The sequence below is a fragment of the Leuciscus leuciscus genome, assembly GCF_965113295.1.
Source record: "Leuciscus leuciscus genome assembly, contig: SUPER_11_unloc_8, whole genome shotgun sequence".
Classification (NCBI taxonomy): Eukaryota; Metazoa; Chordata; class Actinopteri; order Cypriniformes; family Leuciscidae; genus Leuciscus; species Leuciscus leuciscus.
The window spans coordinates 210,783-225,295 of record NW_028118539.1 but is presented as its reverse complement, the minus strand read 5'-3'; the positions used below and the strand labels follow the sequence as shown (position 1 = coordinate 225,295).

Genomic DNA, 14,513 nt, shown 5'->3' with positions numbered 1-14,513 from the left:
AATATTATTTTCTCGACCAGCGCTGACATTTTTTTAAATAAAACAATGGATCTAGCAACAGACACTCTACTGACTTTAAGTAACTTTTCAACTACATGTCAACTTATTCTAACCCTCTACTAATACTCTACTAATACTCTAATGAGAGTTAGTCGACATGTAGGTGCAATGTTTCTTATAGACTTATAGAATGTCTTAAAGGGACCAAAATAAAGTGAAACCAAAGTAACAATTTGATGTGACCACTGACATTGATCATTAATATTATAAAAAAATAAATAAAACAAAAACAGTTTTTGATATCTGAAATGTTCCATCCTCAGGCTGCTCCAGATCCTGGAAAACTGCTTCCACAGATGTTTCTCCGGGCATCACATCCGCCATCGCTGCACTGACGAGAATGTCTCCCAAGCGTTGGGCTGGATGTAATAATCCACATAGCCTCTCTCTATTTACTCCCGAAATCTGAACCGCTGAAGACGAGGTGGATTAAGTTTGTTTTTGAAGAAAATGCTCCCTCAACTCTACCAAAATTCGTTTATGTCTGCGCCAATCATTTTACACCGGACAGCTTTTTGAATGAGGCTCAGTATAAAGCAGGTTTTGCAAAAAAATGGCTCCTGAAGGATGTAGCAGTGCCAACTGTTCGTGATCCAGCTACACATCTAGAAGTATGTATTACGCGTTGGTTTTCCAAATTGCCTTTGAATTTGTCAAGTTCATAATAACATGTTAGACTTATAAAGTTTGTGATAGCACCATGAGTCCAGCTATGTTGTTATTTTTTTATCACGCTGATAGTGGAATCTTTATTTGTTAAGGACAGCACATCAGAACAGAGCAGCCAAACCAGAGATGTTGCTTGCCAGACAGACGCAAAACCGCTGACCAAGTCTGTTGGTACTCAGTCATCAATGAAGACGTTTCATGTTCGCTACAGGAGTTCAGGTATGTTTATGTATTACATGATACTGCTTATACAGAGGACCTATAACTAGTCTTGTTACACAATAAGTGTCACATAACAGTAACACACAACTACTTTGTATATTACAGGTGTCCAGACGACAGATACAGTTTCAGACATTGACAGTTTGTCACCAGCAGCTGGTTTAAAGGTCCCATGACATGAAATTTTCACTTTCTGAGGTTTTTTAACATTAATATGAGTTCCCCTAGCCTGTATATGGTCCCCAAGTTTCTAGAAATTTCAATCGGTGTAAATCGAGCTTTTGCTATCTTTCTCTGCCTTTGAGAAAATGGAGGCTCATACGCGCTGATCTTGAATCTCCTCTTTATGACGTCATAAGGAGGAAATGTTACCTCCCCTGTCTCTGCTTTGCCCGCCCAGAGAATATTTTCCGCCCATGAGAAAATGCGCTAGGAAGTAGGAACGCGCGCGCGCGATTTTAGTTTGTCCACGAGAGATATCATGGCTTTTGAGCGAGCGAAGCATAATAATTGCTCAATAATTGGATATACAAATGAACACCGAAGGGTCAATACAGAGCTGGGCTTGCTGAACGTCTGAAACTAAAGTCTGGATCACTCTCTTTGGCTCAGCTACACACCTCGGACAAGTAAGTCAACTAATGATATATAAGTGTGTTGCTTTACTGTTTATGGTTACCTAGATTGTTACACGTAGAATGTGGCTGTAACATTAGCTATGCAGCTATGCAGTTTATGTGTGTGAATACACACACTGTAACGCGAGTGTTGTACACTTCTTTGTTATTTGGATAACCGTTTTCCTGTTGGTTATATGGCGCGCGCGATCGATATCCGCATTTCAAGATCGCAGAGCTTGATGTAATTGTAATAAGATAAATACAGACGTTACAGATCTCTCATGAAAAGGCAACAGTAGGTTAGCATTAGCTACATGATAATAACTGTAAACCATCCGAATAAAGTACTGTATCCAGACATAATATTTTAAACTAACCATTCGGAAACGTCCTGCTGGAGCCGCTGAGTTGCAACTTCTTCATCCGTTGCTTCTCCATCTGGATCAGATTCTGGGTCAAACTGAAATGCTTGAAAGACTGCGTGTCTTCGTGCCATTGCAATATCCAACGTAAACATGCACGCCACGGTACCGTTGCGCAAGATGGTCAAGGCCACACCCACCCTCCACCTTGCGCCACCTTTCTCCTCCTTATTAGTATTTAAGGCTACAGACACCGAAACGGCCTGTCTGAAGGAAGCTCATTCTGGGACTGGCTTGTAGTGGCTATAATTCTGCACCGAGGCTGAATTTTTGGGAAGAGATTTCAGATACAGTACTAGGGACCACTAAGGCCTATATTAAAGCCTACAAAAAGTAGCATGTCATGGGACCTTTTAATATTTAGGACCTCTACACCTATAAAGTGGCCATCAAAGAGACCTCGTGTGGAACTGGAGGAAGAGGATGACGAAGAAACCCTAATGGACACATCATCTGTAGTAGCACCTGAAGAGCAAGATTATACATTTGATCCAGCAGAGACGGACACAACTTTAACGGAGACAGCAGACATGTCGTAAGTTTCAAAACTGTGCATTTGTTTTAGAACAGGGGTGTCAAACTGAGTTCCTTGTTGGCCACAGCACTGCAGAGTTTACCTCTAATCATTATTAAACACACCTGAGGCAGCTAATCAACTCTCTAAGGCTCATCAAAAAAGTTCAAGTATGCCTGTTGATCCTTCTGGAACTGAGTTTAACACCCCTGGTTCAGAATTTTATTATTTTTATTATTATTATATTTTGTTACTTTTGTATTTAATATTTGTTAACCAGTACGAGTTTTTGTTTCTTAGTGCTCAAGCAAAATGGCAAAATGAGACGCTAGATCGCCTGAGTGAAAGGGAAAGGGTCATCGTTGGAGGTGACATGAGGGCTGACTCACCAGGTACATAGTTGTAAATAAGAAGGATGCATGGATGCTCAGGTATTTTCCGGATCATGAAGCATAACATGCATAGGTAGTATCTAATAGGGGTGTAACGATACATCGATATAACGTCTAACGATACGATGCATCGATTCCACTCTTAAAATATCGATATACACCTTTATTTTGACACTCCACATTCTCACGTAACATCCTTCCGCCAAAGCGCACATTTTCGTTTACTCACCAACCGCCTGCCGGTGTGTCTTTATAACATTAATCTCCTCATCTGAAATAGACGCCTGACAAGACTGACTAAACCCTACGTTTTTTCACAAAAGCCGGTTGTCCGCTGTCAAGGCATCGCGAGTTCATGTTTTACAGAGCAGAGACAAGCACTCGCACCCTTGTTGGTGAACGCGAGTCCGTTTTAGCTACTCAGTGCGCAGTATTCAGGTCAGATGTCACTTTGAAAAGACGCGCTGGCTAAGAGGAGTTTCGTCAAAGCTGACTAAGTGATCGAGGGTGGATAATTTCAATGAACTCGTGATATCTTCTTCAGGGTGTAAAAGGAAAATAAAACCGGAAACATTTTCACAGAACCTTACTAAAGCAGTTCGTTTAGTGGTGAGAGAAAAGCTCTCTGTACTGCGTGTACGTTATCACAACAACAAAGTTTGTCAGGCGTCTATGTCAGCTGAGGAGATTAACGTTACGAAGATTAACCGAGTGTTGTATTATTTATCATAGCAATTACTTGATTTTGTTTGACTCAGAGAAATGTGAATCTGCTCTGCAAAAAAAAAAAAAAACTTTTAACATATTAAAGCATACTTTCAATTAACTTTGATTTTGTAATTTACCTGTATTTAAGTTATTATTATTATTATTAATCAAAACAACCCAGCTGCAGTTTGATTGATATTACTTGGAATGCACAATAATAATAATAAAAAACATGATTTATGAAAATGAACAAGAACGGAGTACTTGCAAATTACCTCTTCTGTTGTAAATGTCCCAATTGGGAGAGAGTGTGCAATTTTCAAAGAGTTTAATTAAACATTCATGTTATATATTTTGGTTGCATTTGTGAGTTAATAAAAACGTAACTGGTTGTGTGAACATAATATCTAAATATATCGATTAATCGATCGATATAGCCCTGAATCGAATCGAATCGTATCGTAGAATTTTTTGAAGTATCGGCAAATATCGTATCGCTGGCTGAGAGAATCGATATCGTATCGTATCGTGATGAACTGTCCGATTTACACCCCTAGTATCTAACTGAATTCAATGCACTCGTGGTAATAATGCTTTGTGTAATATTACTTTCAAAGGCCACTCTGCAAAGTTTGGAAGCTATACATTGATGGACCTTCAGACCAACACCGTTGTGGACACACCAGAGCTGGTTCAGGTGGGAGAGAAGAAATATCAGTATTTAAAAAAATTACATTTTGAGAAGTTTAAAACTTCTGGTTTGTCTAAGTTGATTGTTTCGTTCCCTATACTTGTCTATTTCAGAGTAACGAAGTGGGAGGAAGCTACCACATGGAAAAAGGATTACAGAGGAGCCTTGCCCTGTTGGAAGCTCGTGGTGTTACTCTGGAGTGTATTGTAACTGACCGCCGAATTACAGGGGGTACTGGGGGGTACTATACCCCCCAATGAAGACCCAGTAGGGGACAGAAATATCAGTTTTGGGGGGGTCAGATAATTTTTCTGATATTGTGAAAAAATATAATTACAGTTACAATACAAGTCAACTCCTATTTTCACTGTAGGAACATTTTAATGTAAAGCGATTTCAGACACCCCTATTGTGGGCCGTACCATTTTTAACCACCATGGCGATAGAGAACGACTTCAACTTCTCAAGCAAGTGTCAACGTTGAATGACAAAACGCTAGTTTCATAAAGTATCATTCTTTTCAACATTCCTTATTTGTATATTCAAAAATATTTAAAATAATCTAATTTAATAGTTATAATTTTTCAATGTAAATGATTTAATTTTATTGGTAACAGCCTAGTGTCTAATTATTTTAATTGAATATATTTATCAAATTTAAGAATTTGAAATGAAATATGGAGCATACATTTAATAAAATTAGGGGAAAATGCCCTTTATAAAGGTACAAAAAATGATTCTGAGTGTTTTCAAACAGTGATGTAATGAAACATTGACAATTTAAGCTTGAAGGGAGTAAAGCCTCTGTTTAGGCTATAAAGGAAATGTAATTTTGCCAAAAGAAGAACTTTTATTTTAAATAAATGTTAATTTTAAATCAGCCTACTTCAGTGTGATGTTACCATATTATCATGCTTAACACTAAGAATTTGAATAATTGTAATGTGATGATCAGATGCAGATCTAAATCAAAGAATATAGGCGGTTTGCGGGTGGATTTTTTATTTTTAAGGCGAGACACTACAGGTGAATAGGGTAAAATGTTTAAATAATAGATATCACCATGAAACTTCCTCAGTTGATTACTTACACAAGTATATAAAAAAATGTATTACAAGTTTTAGAAATGTATATGTTTAATTATGCAAATGAGGCATTATCTCATTAAATATGCACGATTTTGCATATATTTTCGGTAGATAGATCTGAACATATGATAAAGCCAGATGCAAAATTATTTTTTCATTTTGTTTACACAAGATGAAAATAAAAACTCGGAGGGATTTCAGGATATATGCTTTCATTACCTAGGAAATTAAAATATACTGTCCATAGCCTTAAAAAATCGATTTTCACCTTTTTTTTTTTATTAAAATGTCACATAAATCAGGCCAGGAATGATTTATTAACAAATCCCTCTGAAAATATCTTCAGAATACTGCTAAGTGTATAACTGGAGAGTTTGGTGTACACAGGTGCTACACAGGCTGAGATGTTTCTACTGGAGAATGACAAAAAACTCATTTTGAGAAAACGGCAGTTAAAGAGTTAAATAGCTCTACATGAGATTTCGTCGTTAGCTTTAAATCCCCCTTTGGACATTCACGATTGGTTACTGATAGAAAGGAAATGCCCATATTTGGGTTACAGAGCAGGAGACTCAGAGCTTTACAGCGATCCCGGTCATGACAGACTTCAGTAAACAGACGGATCTCGGCGTGTCGTGTGGGAATGATAACTTCTTGGTAAATTCGGGAGAATTTCTTGGTAAATTCGGGAGAAGTAAACAAAATGTAATAAAATAAACATCTTAATGTATATTTTCAACGTTTTCTTTATAGCAGCTTGAAAGAACACATATTGAAGGAGTAAACTAGCCCAAAATCTCAAAACTGACCACTGTCACGGTAGATGTATTCTCTGTTCCTTCTAGTCTTGTGTTTATGTTGTTGTGTGAGCGCGTGTGTTGTGGGCGTGAGTGTATGACATCACTTGATCCGCTCCAGCTGATCATCATCTCATCACCAGCTGCAAGCAATATCATGACTCCTTAAATACTTACCGTTGTTCTATCATCCTTGTCAGATCGTTGTTTGATGTCGTTGGTGTTCCGGTGTCCAGTTCCTGCCTTGTGTTCCTGTTCCCAGTTCCTGTTCCCAGTTCCTGCCTTGTGTTCCTGTTCCTAGTCTTCGTTGTGGATTCACCCGTTGTCTCACCGTCACCTTCACTGCACTTCTTCACGGATCCCGACCATCGAAGTCCCTGCGTCACTCTTCCCATCGGCTTGCACTGTTGCACAGTTGGACTGTTGTTTGCACTATCTGAATAAATCACTTGCAATTGCTTCCTGTCTCGTATCCAGTCATTATGACAACCACTGCATGAAAAATCTTTGTTTTTGCCTGCCGTGTCTCGCCTTAATAGTGGATTCGGGCGACTCAAAGTGCACCAGATTAATGAATTTATCTTTAAAATGTACAACATTTTCTTACGGGGGGCATGCCCCCGGACCCCCCTAGAGGTACCAAGCTCCACCAACAGAAAAAATGGTGGAAAACACATTAGGCTATATGATGATCTACAAAAAAATACACATTTTTATTATCTTATTATTAAAATACATTATTATGATTTTACCACCTGCGCCTCATTTTGAGCCAGGAAAACCCTGAAATAGGCAATAGGCTTCTTGTAAAGGTATTACTATTTACTAGTAATTAGAATGGTATTTCAGTGCACTTAACTTCTAACTTTTGGGAGTTGATCAAAACAGTTCTCTTTTGGATATATAATAACAATGAGATATTCTGTAGCCTACTGATTATCAGTTTGTCGCATGTTTAGACCTTGTATGTGTGTTGCACAACACATGTTGCACTTGGCGATCACGGTGGGGATTGATATGGTAGTGGACCATGATGGTCATAGAAGAAGTGAAGGAGCAGTTCCCCCCAATTATGGTGGGGTAATTCGCACTCTGCCTCAGAGATTATGTTCATCAACCAGTTTTATGATGTGTGGCACATCGAAAAAGGTTTTATTCATTATAAATCGTACAAATTCAATAACATAGATTTATAAGTGGGTTTAATGTGAAAATTAAGAAATTGTGACAGTTTATAGGCATATCACAAATATTTAGTACTGGCAAACTGTGAACATCACTGTATTTATTCTCAGCAGTAAAATGCTTGTCTATATTTTTATTTACAGGGATTGTGAGGAAACTTGAAAACATTTCCAAGATGAAAGACTTGTGAAAAATTACGGAAATGGCAGAGAAGCATTAAAAACCACATTTACTGCATCATCTTCAACCACTGGACCAGAAAGAGTGGCAAAATGGAAATCGATTCTGAACCATGTCAGGAACGTACACAGAGGATCCAAACTTTCCTGCTCGTCTACATCATCTAAAGGGAAGCAGAGATAGAAACAAGTGGCTTGTTGCCAGTATGATACTGTAAACAAATATTATTTTTAGGCAACACGACATGTAAAAAAAAAAAAAAAAAAGGGGGACTGTTAGTCGAAGTGTAAATAACCTAAAATTAAAGTTATTAGTTGTAATTAATGCAATTTTTGTATCATTTCTCATAGGAACTCAGGCATTCTACAAGCTGGAGAAAGTGATGACAAACACGCGGATTTTGAAGGACATCACCAAACTAAGTCCACATCACCAGACTTCATCTTTGGAGTCATTTCATAGTGACATTCTACGGTTTGCCCCAAAAAATGTGGTGTTTGTCACGGTTCATAGATCCAATGTCTCTCTCTAGTCTCGGGCCTTGTTGTTTACATGTGTGTGAGTGGGTGTGTCCGGATCGTTACGGTTGATCAGTATCCAGCTGCAATCACTCATCATCACCAGCTGCCACTCATCTCATCTCCTAGAAATGCTCACCACTTTCTCATCTCCTTTGTCAGATCGTTGCATGAAGTCTCTGTGTTGTCTGATCCTGTTCCCGTGCCTCGTGTCCCGTCTTGAGTTCCTGTGTTCCGGTTTCGCGTCTTTGTTGGATTACGTTTCATGTCTGGATCACGTCATCACTCATCAGAGCACGCTGCACTTCATCCATCACTCCGTGTCTGACCATCAAAGTACCTGCGCCACCGCCTGCATCACCCGGATTATTCATCATCATCATCATCATCATCATCATCATCATTGACTATTAAATAAAAGCTTTTTACTTGCACATTGTGTCCTTGTTTCTGACGTAACAGTGTTCCCATTTCTTGGAATGTTGTGCAGGTAATTTAACTGCTGTTAAAATAACTTTACATCACTATAGGCTATTTTCCTGAATTGTGTCTGTGCACTTGCAGACTAAACCTGGCTGCATTTCATTACAATGAAAATGCTGGTCGTGCACAAGCAACATCATCAACAGGATATAAATTTATAAATACATTTTGTTTTATTGCACAGAGTACCTAGATGACCTGCAGGACCTAATATTTGAGCATGTTTTTGTGGACCCTGCTCCATACATGGATGAGGTACTTAAGATACCCATACTATCAGACCTTTGTGCGGAGTAGGCTATGAGCGGCCAGACAAGGAGGAGGTCATTTCCACCATGGTGTCCAGATTCAATCATCAGCTGGTAGGAAACCAACATATCTGCCCTGATCATCTGGAAACTCACGGCGAACCCTCATCACCACACAGCCTGGAAGTCCAGACCTAAATCTAACTCGCTGAGCAAATTCAACTTGTGCTCTCGCGAGAACTCTGGAATACCAGGGTAAGGTTCCATAGTCGGCTCGATAAATGTATGCATTCTGAAGAGAATACACGTTTAAACAAACAGGATCCAATCCAGGATGCTCAGTCATTATATATATATAAAGATATTGGGAAGAATGTTGATAAAGCAAACCGGTTTGGTTACCATTGACTTCTACTACATGAAGGGGAAAAAACTGATTAAAGGTAGGGTAGGTAGGAATTTTATAAAAAACTTTTTTCCAAATTTGTTTAAACTTTCTATATATATCAATACATAATTAAAATGTAAGTACTCTGAAAAAAAAGAGTATAAAAATCGAGTGACTCTAGACCGTTTAATCTGCATTAAACACAGCTCATTATTTCCATTCGGGACGAAACAAAGGATTGGCTTAGGCGACTGTCACTCTCTCGCAACCATGGCAACCACCCTTTTGCCACACAGGATCTGCCCATATGCGCGCGCACCCGTTTGATTTGAGGAATTCAAGAGGCACGGAACCTAGGAATAGCAAAACAATGGCAGAGAAAGAGCAATCAAAAATTCACATTACCGGCATATGCAGTTAGCGAAGGCAAACAAGGCAAAAAAGGAAGACAGTACTAGAAAAGGTAATGAACAAAAAGTCTTTGAATAAAACGCGTGTCAGTATCCTCGGACCCTAGTTGCACGGCCTCTTGCACGACCTCCTCTGCTTCGCCCTCGACCCCGGACCTGTCCTCGAGCTGACGATGCGGTACTTGCCTCTGGAGTGTAGTCCTCATCAGAGTCAACAATGCTTTCATCATGGAAACTCTTACATGCAGAACACCATATATGTTATGAATCTTACACGAAATTCATCTTCATCACAGTGTAACTGATGGTAATGGAAAAACGTGTATGCAATGCAACCTGTTTTTAGCTTTGCCTTATAGATATAACTAGCTCGTTAGCGAATCAAAAAATATATATTTAAAACTTTACCAATATCAATATGCTAGCTTGATAGTAAGTACTAAAATACATCTTATTTGTTTATATTCATAATGATAAAGTTAGATTTTTTTATTACATGTGATTCTGACATGATATCACTACATGCACTGTGCTCCTTCCTCTCCGCTCGTCTCAGGTAAATAATGCGTCTTCCAGTTCAGCGGTCGGAGTCGCGCGTTCATGTGTTTTGGGGGCGTGGCTTTGGAAGGAGCCCAGAAGGGAGGGGGTGGAGTGAATGGAAATAATGAGCTGTCTTTAAAACAGTCGTGAGAGGTCTACAGACACTCGATTTTTATACTTTCTTTTTCAGAGTACTTACATTTTAATTATGTATTGATATATAAATACAGTTTAAACAAATTTGGAAAAGAAGTTTTTTAGACAATTCCTACCTACCCTACCTTTAATTGTTATAATTATTATTTTATTTTATTTGTATTTTTTTTTGTGTTTGACAGAATAAAGTAATTGAGGTCTGGAACAACATGAGTGTTTGAGTGAATGATGATGAACTATCTCTTCAAGAGGGAAAAACTTTTTGTTTGCCTTGTCAGTTTATTTATTTGTATTTCAACCCTTAAAGAAATAAGCTACACATGTCAACAACAGCAATAGGAATAAAAATGATAAATAAATCATTTTTATTAATAATATTGCCAGCAATTAAGCCACTATCAGTATAAACAGGCTTTTTTTAATAAAGTTATCAACACTAAATTAATAAAACATCTGAGAGATTATGATAAAGTACAATTAAGACTAGTTTATGGACTTACATGAAAAGCATTTGAACTATATCTCATGACTTTACTGTCACCTTGTGTTCAGATTTGATGGAAGTATAATGTTTGGGGTTTCTTGACAGACTTCGCCATCAAGTGGACATGTGCAGGTACTGCAGGTTTCACTGGACTCTGGGTTGCAACTTTCCATAGGCCTACGTTTAGCGGCTTTAGATGCTCTCTGAAGCGCAGACAGAGGAGCGAAACATAACGATGTCTCTTGTCAAAAAAACTGCTTCTTTCAGCAGGTTATTTTCGCTATGTAATATGTATTGATTGAAAAAATGGAGAATAATCAAATTCGGATTTCAAACGCAACGCCGAGTTTATGAAACTCAAATTAAGATTATATTTACAGTGAATTTAGTTTTAACATTTAATTTTGTCTTTTGATGAGATTTACAAATATATAATCTTAGAGCCAAGAATTTCCATGGGAATAAATCCATATTAGCCTAATGTGCTAATTAATGTGTGTTGTCATTGACAAATAAATAAATATACAGTTTACATATCTATATATAGAAAGAAAAATATTTCCAAAACAATACACACACACACACACACACACACACACACTGAAAAAAAGGTTTTCATTCATCCACTTAAAAAAAATGTAGGGTTCACATCTATATTTTATAACTTGAGCCAATGAAAAATAAATAACTTGCCCTAACCAATATTTTCTATGTATTTTCTAAACCTTGGCACAAAGTATATTTAGAAATCACATTTAAGAAATATGTATTAGACATTATTTGTTTTCTCCAATCAAATAGATATAGATTTAATAAAACATGTTTACCATTAAAGGAGAAGTTCACTTTTAAAAAAACTTTTGCTGATAATTTACTCACCCCCATGTCATCCAAGATGTCCATGTCTTTCTTTCTTCAGTCGAAAAGAAATTAAGGTTTTTGATGAAAACATTCCAGGATTTTTTCACATATTATGGATTCCATTGGGACCCAAACGGTTCAAGGTCCAAATGACAGTTTCATTGCCGCTTCAAAGGGCTTTAAACGATACCAGACGATGAATAAGGGTCTTATCTAGCGAAACGATCGGTCATTTCAAAAATAAAATAAAAAGTTGACGTTTTATAAGCACAAATGTTCGGCTTGCTCTGTTCTGTGATGCGCGTTCGTGACGTCACGTAATACGCAATTACGTTGAAAAGGTCACGCTTGAAAAATTGAAGAAAATGTTCTTTTTGGCTTTTTAATATTAAAACACTCAGGATGCGCACACGAAATGGGCATTTTAAACGATAAACTGACACAAATACATTTGAAAATGTTTATATGGTCCTCCTTCCGCACATTTGTAAACACATCAAACTTGACCTTTTCAACGTAATTGCGTATTACGTGACGTCACGAACGCGCATCACAGAACAGAGCAAGGCGAACATTTGTGCTTATAAAACGTCAACTTTTTATTTTATTTTTGAAATGACCGATCGTTTCGCTAGATAAGACCCTTATTCATCGTCTGGTATCGTTTAAAGCCCTTTGAAGCGGCAATGAAACTGTCATTTGGACCTTGAACCGTTTGGGTCCCAATGGAATCCATAATATGTGGAAAAATCCTGGAATGTTTTCATCAAAAACCTTAATTTCTTTTCGACTGAAGAAAGAAAGACATGGACATCTTGGATGACATGGGGGTGAGTAAATTATCAGCAAAAGTTTTTTCAAAAGTGAACTTCTCCTTTAAGGAACATTTCTTAATATTTAATCTTGTCCAAAATAATTAAAAAAAGAAAGAATTTTCATTACATAGATATTTATTAACTTATACATTACTTACACATATCCACAATTTCAGTACTCAAGTGTCAGATTTTCAACTTCTAAGAGCTGGCAAACATTGACCTTAGAAAACAACAGCCTTAACCGAGAACAATGCAGTGAATTAGGGAAATGTGACAATTTCTCAGTTTCATCACTACTAGAAATGCAGCTGTAGTCAGTATCTCACTATCTTCCTTTTTTTTTTTTTTTTTCATCTATCTCTTGTTCTTCAAAGTATGTACTGTGACACGTCCACCCAGTTACCTTTACACGCACACATGCACACACGCACACACACAAACGCACGCATCTGTCAGTTCCTGACTGTATTGGTTTTGTTTTGGTTGTTTGTTTGTTTGTTTATTTGTTTTCCCTGTTTGTGATCCCAATTTATGTACATCTTGCAATAAAAAAATAACAAAAATAAAAAGATTCTCACTATCTCTGTCCTCGTTGTATTTTATGATGCTACAAATGATATCCAACTGTAAAAAAAAAACATTGTTGAAAAGTCAAAAATTGGAATGGAAGTACAGAGTTGTTGCTATACACCGTCCCATTTCATCTCATTGGTGTAAACTGGCAGCTTTCAGAACGCTGCAGCACGTAGCATTGCGTAGAACGTGCACAAATTTTTGTGCAAAACATTTTTTTCTGTGCTCCAAATATTGTTTACTGCATCACTTTATATATTCATTAAGTATTATTGATTTGAAAAGTTTTAATATCGTAATATTTAGAAAATGCATTAACGTTATCCCGTATGACATTTTGACTGGTGTCGTCACATGATTCTCAGTTAAACCGCTTAAAATACATTGTTTAAAAATGAGATTTTAGTAATAAGTAAAAAACACCCCCATAAAGATAATAACTACTTTGATGTGCAGTTTTAACCTTTTTGAATTTTTTATCAGTTGAAAACCTTATTTGTCACTGGCCCAGATATTCACAAGAAATACAGTTAATAACCAGTAATAGTTATATTAAGACTAGTGAGACAAGTGATAATGATATAATTTACGTTAATACTTATCATATGATATTATGAGCCTATAATATAGGCTACAAGACATAGGCCTACTATATATTACATATAATATATAGCCTATTAAAATACGTATGAAGTGTCTAAAAATGTATGTTTACTATAATAAAGTACCTGGAATAAACTTCTGGCATTTTTATTATGCAGTAACTTAATATTACTCTGAGAGTGTGTGTGTGACAGTGATTTATGTGCTTAACGTTACATGTCAGTCACTCTCTTTTTATAGTCTATGGTCCGTCAGCGCGGCATCGCTCAAGTTCGTAGAGATGAGCTTATTCAATCCATTTTAAATTCTGATTTTGGCCGCCTCTCAAATGGGTTAAACCATAGATGAGTCATTCTATAATTAGGGGTACATGTCAGGTCCATGGACTCTATTATAATTTTTTTTTTAAATCATGAACATTTCACTTCAATCAATGATCACTTTTATATCAAGGGACATTTCTAATTCATTTAATACAAAAATCCAACAGATACCCATCTTTTATCTTGCAAAAATAGCATATTCTATACTGGAAGTTGCTGTTTTTGTGCTGTCCGATTTGGTAAATATGAGGTTTTGCTCTTCAGATTAGCTCTAGAATGCATGTTTCTGTATATATTTCTTATAAATATTGTCCAAAATAATCATTAACTTGTGAGAAAGGTGTTTAAAAAAATATTTTGCTCATGCATCTACATTAAATCACCCATTTTGTGTATGTCAGAGAAATCAGTGTCAACTGTGTAACTCCCTATAAAACCCCCTATAAATCAGCAATGATTTGTTCCAAAGTCACATGTCCAACATCACTGTGATGCAATTCCTTTTTTGGAGGGGAATGTGAAGACAGTGTGGTAATTCATAACTTCTCCTCTTCAATATA

At 37.0% G+C, this 14,513-nt stretch overlaps 2 protein-coding genes across 3 annotated transcripts in view; one reads left to right on the top strand and one right to left on the bottom strand.

Moving 5' to 3' along the window:
* LOC309510281 (NACHT, LRR and PYD domains-containing protein 3-like) overlaps positions 1–14,513 on the bottom strand; it is a 359,584-nt gene that overhangs the window by 165,949 nt on the left and 179,122 nt on the right. The window lies entirely within an intron of this gene.
* LOC309510292 (uncharacterized protein) lies at positions 877–4,694 on the top strand. Of its 2 annotated transcripts, XM_082191289.1 has the most exons (5): positions 877–948; positions 1,057–2,528; positions 2,808–2,899; positions 4,225–4,304; positions 4,412–4,694. In XM_082191289.1, exons 2-5 carry the CDS (start codon positions 2,332–2,334, stop codon positions 4,556–4,558), a joined length of 516 nt encoding a protein of 171 aa, XP_082047415.1. In that variant the 5' UTR covers positions 877–948; positions 1,057–2,331; the 3' UTR covers positions 4,559–4,694. The 2 variants fall into 2 exon arrangements, with proteins under 2 accessions (XP_082047415.1, XP_082047416.1); XM_082191290.1 differs by having other exon boundaries at positions 916–2,528.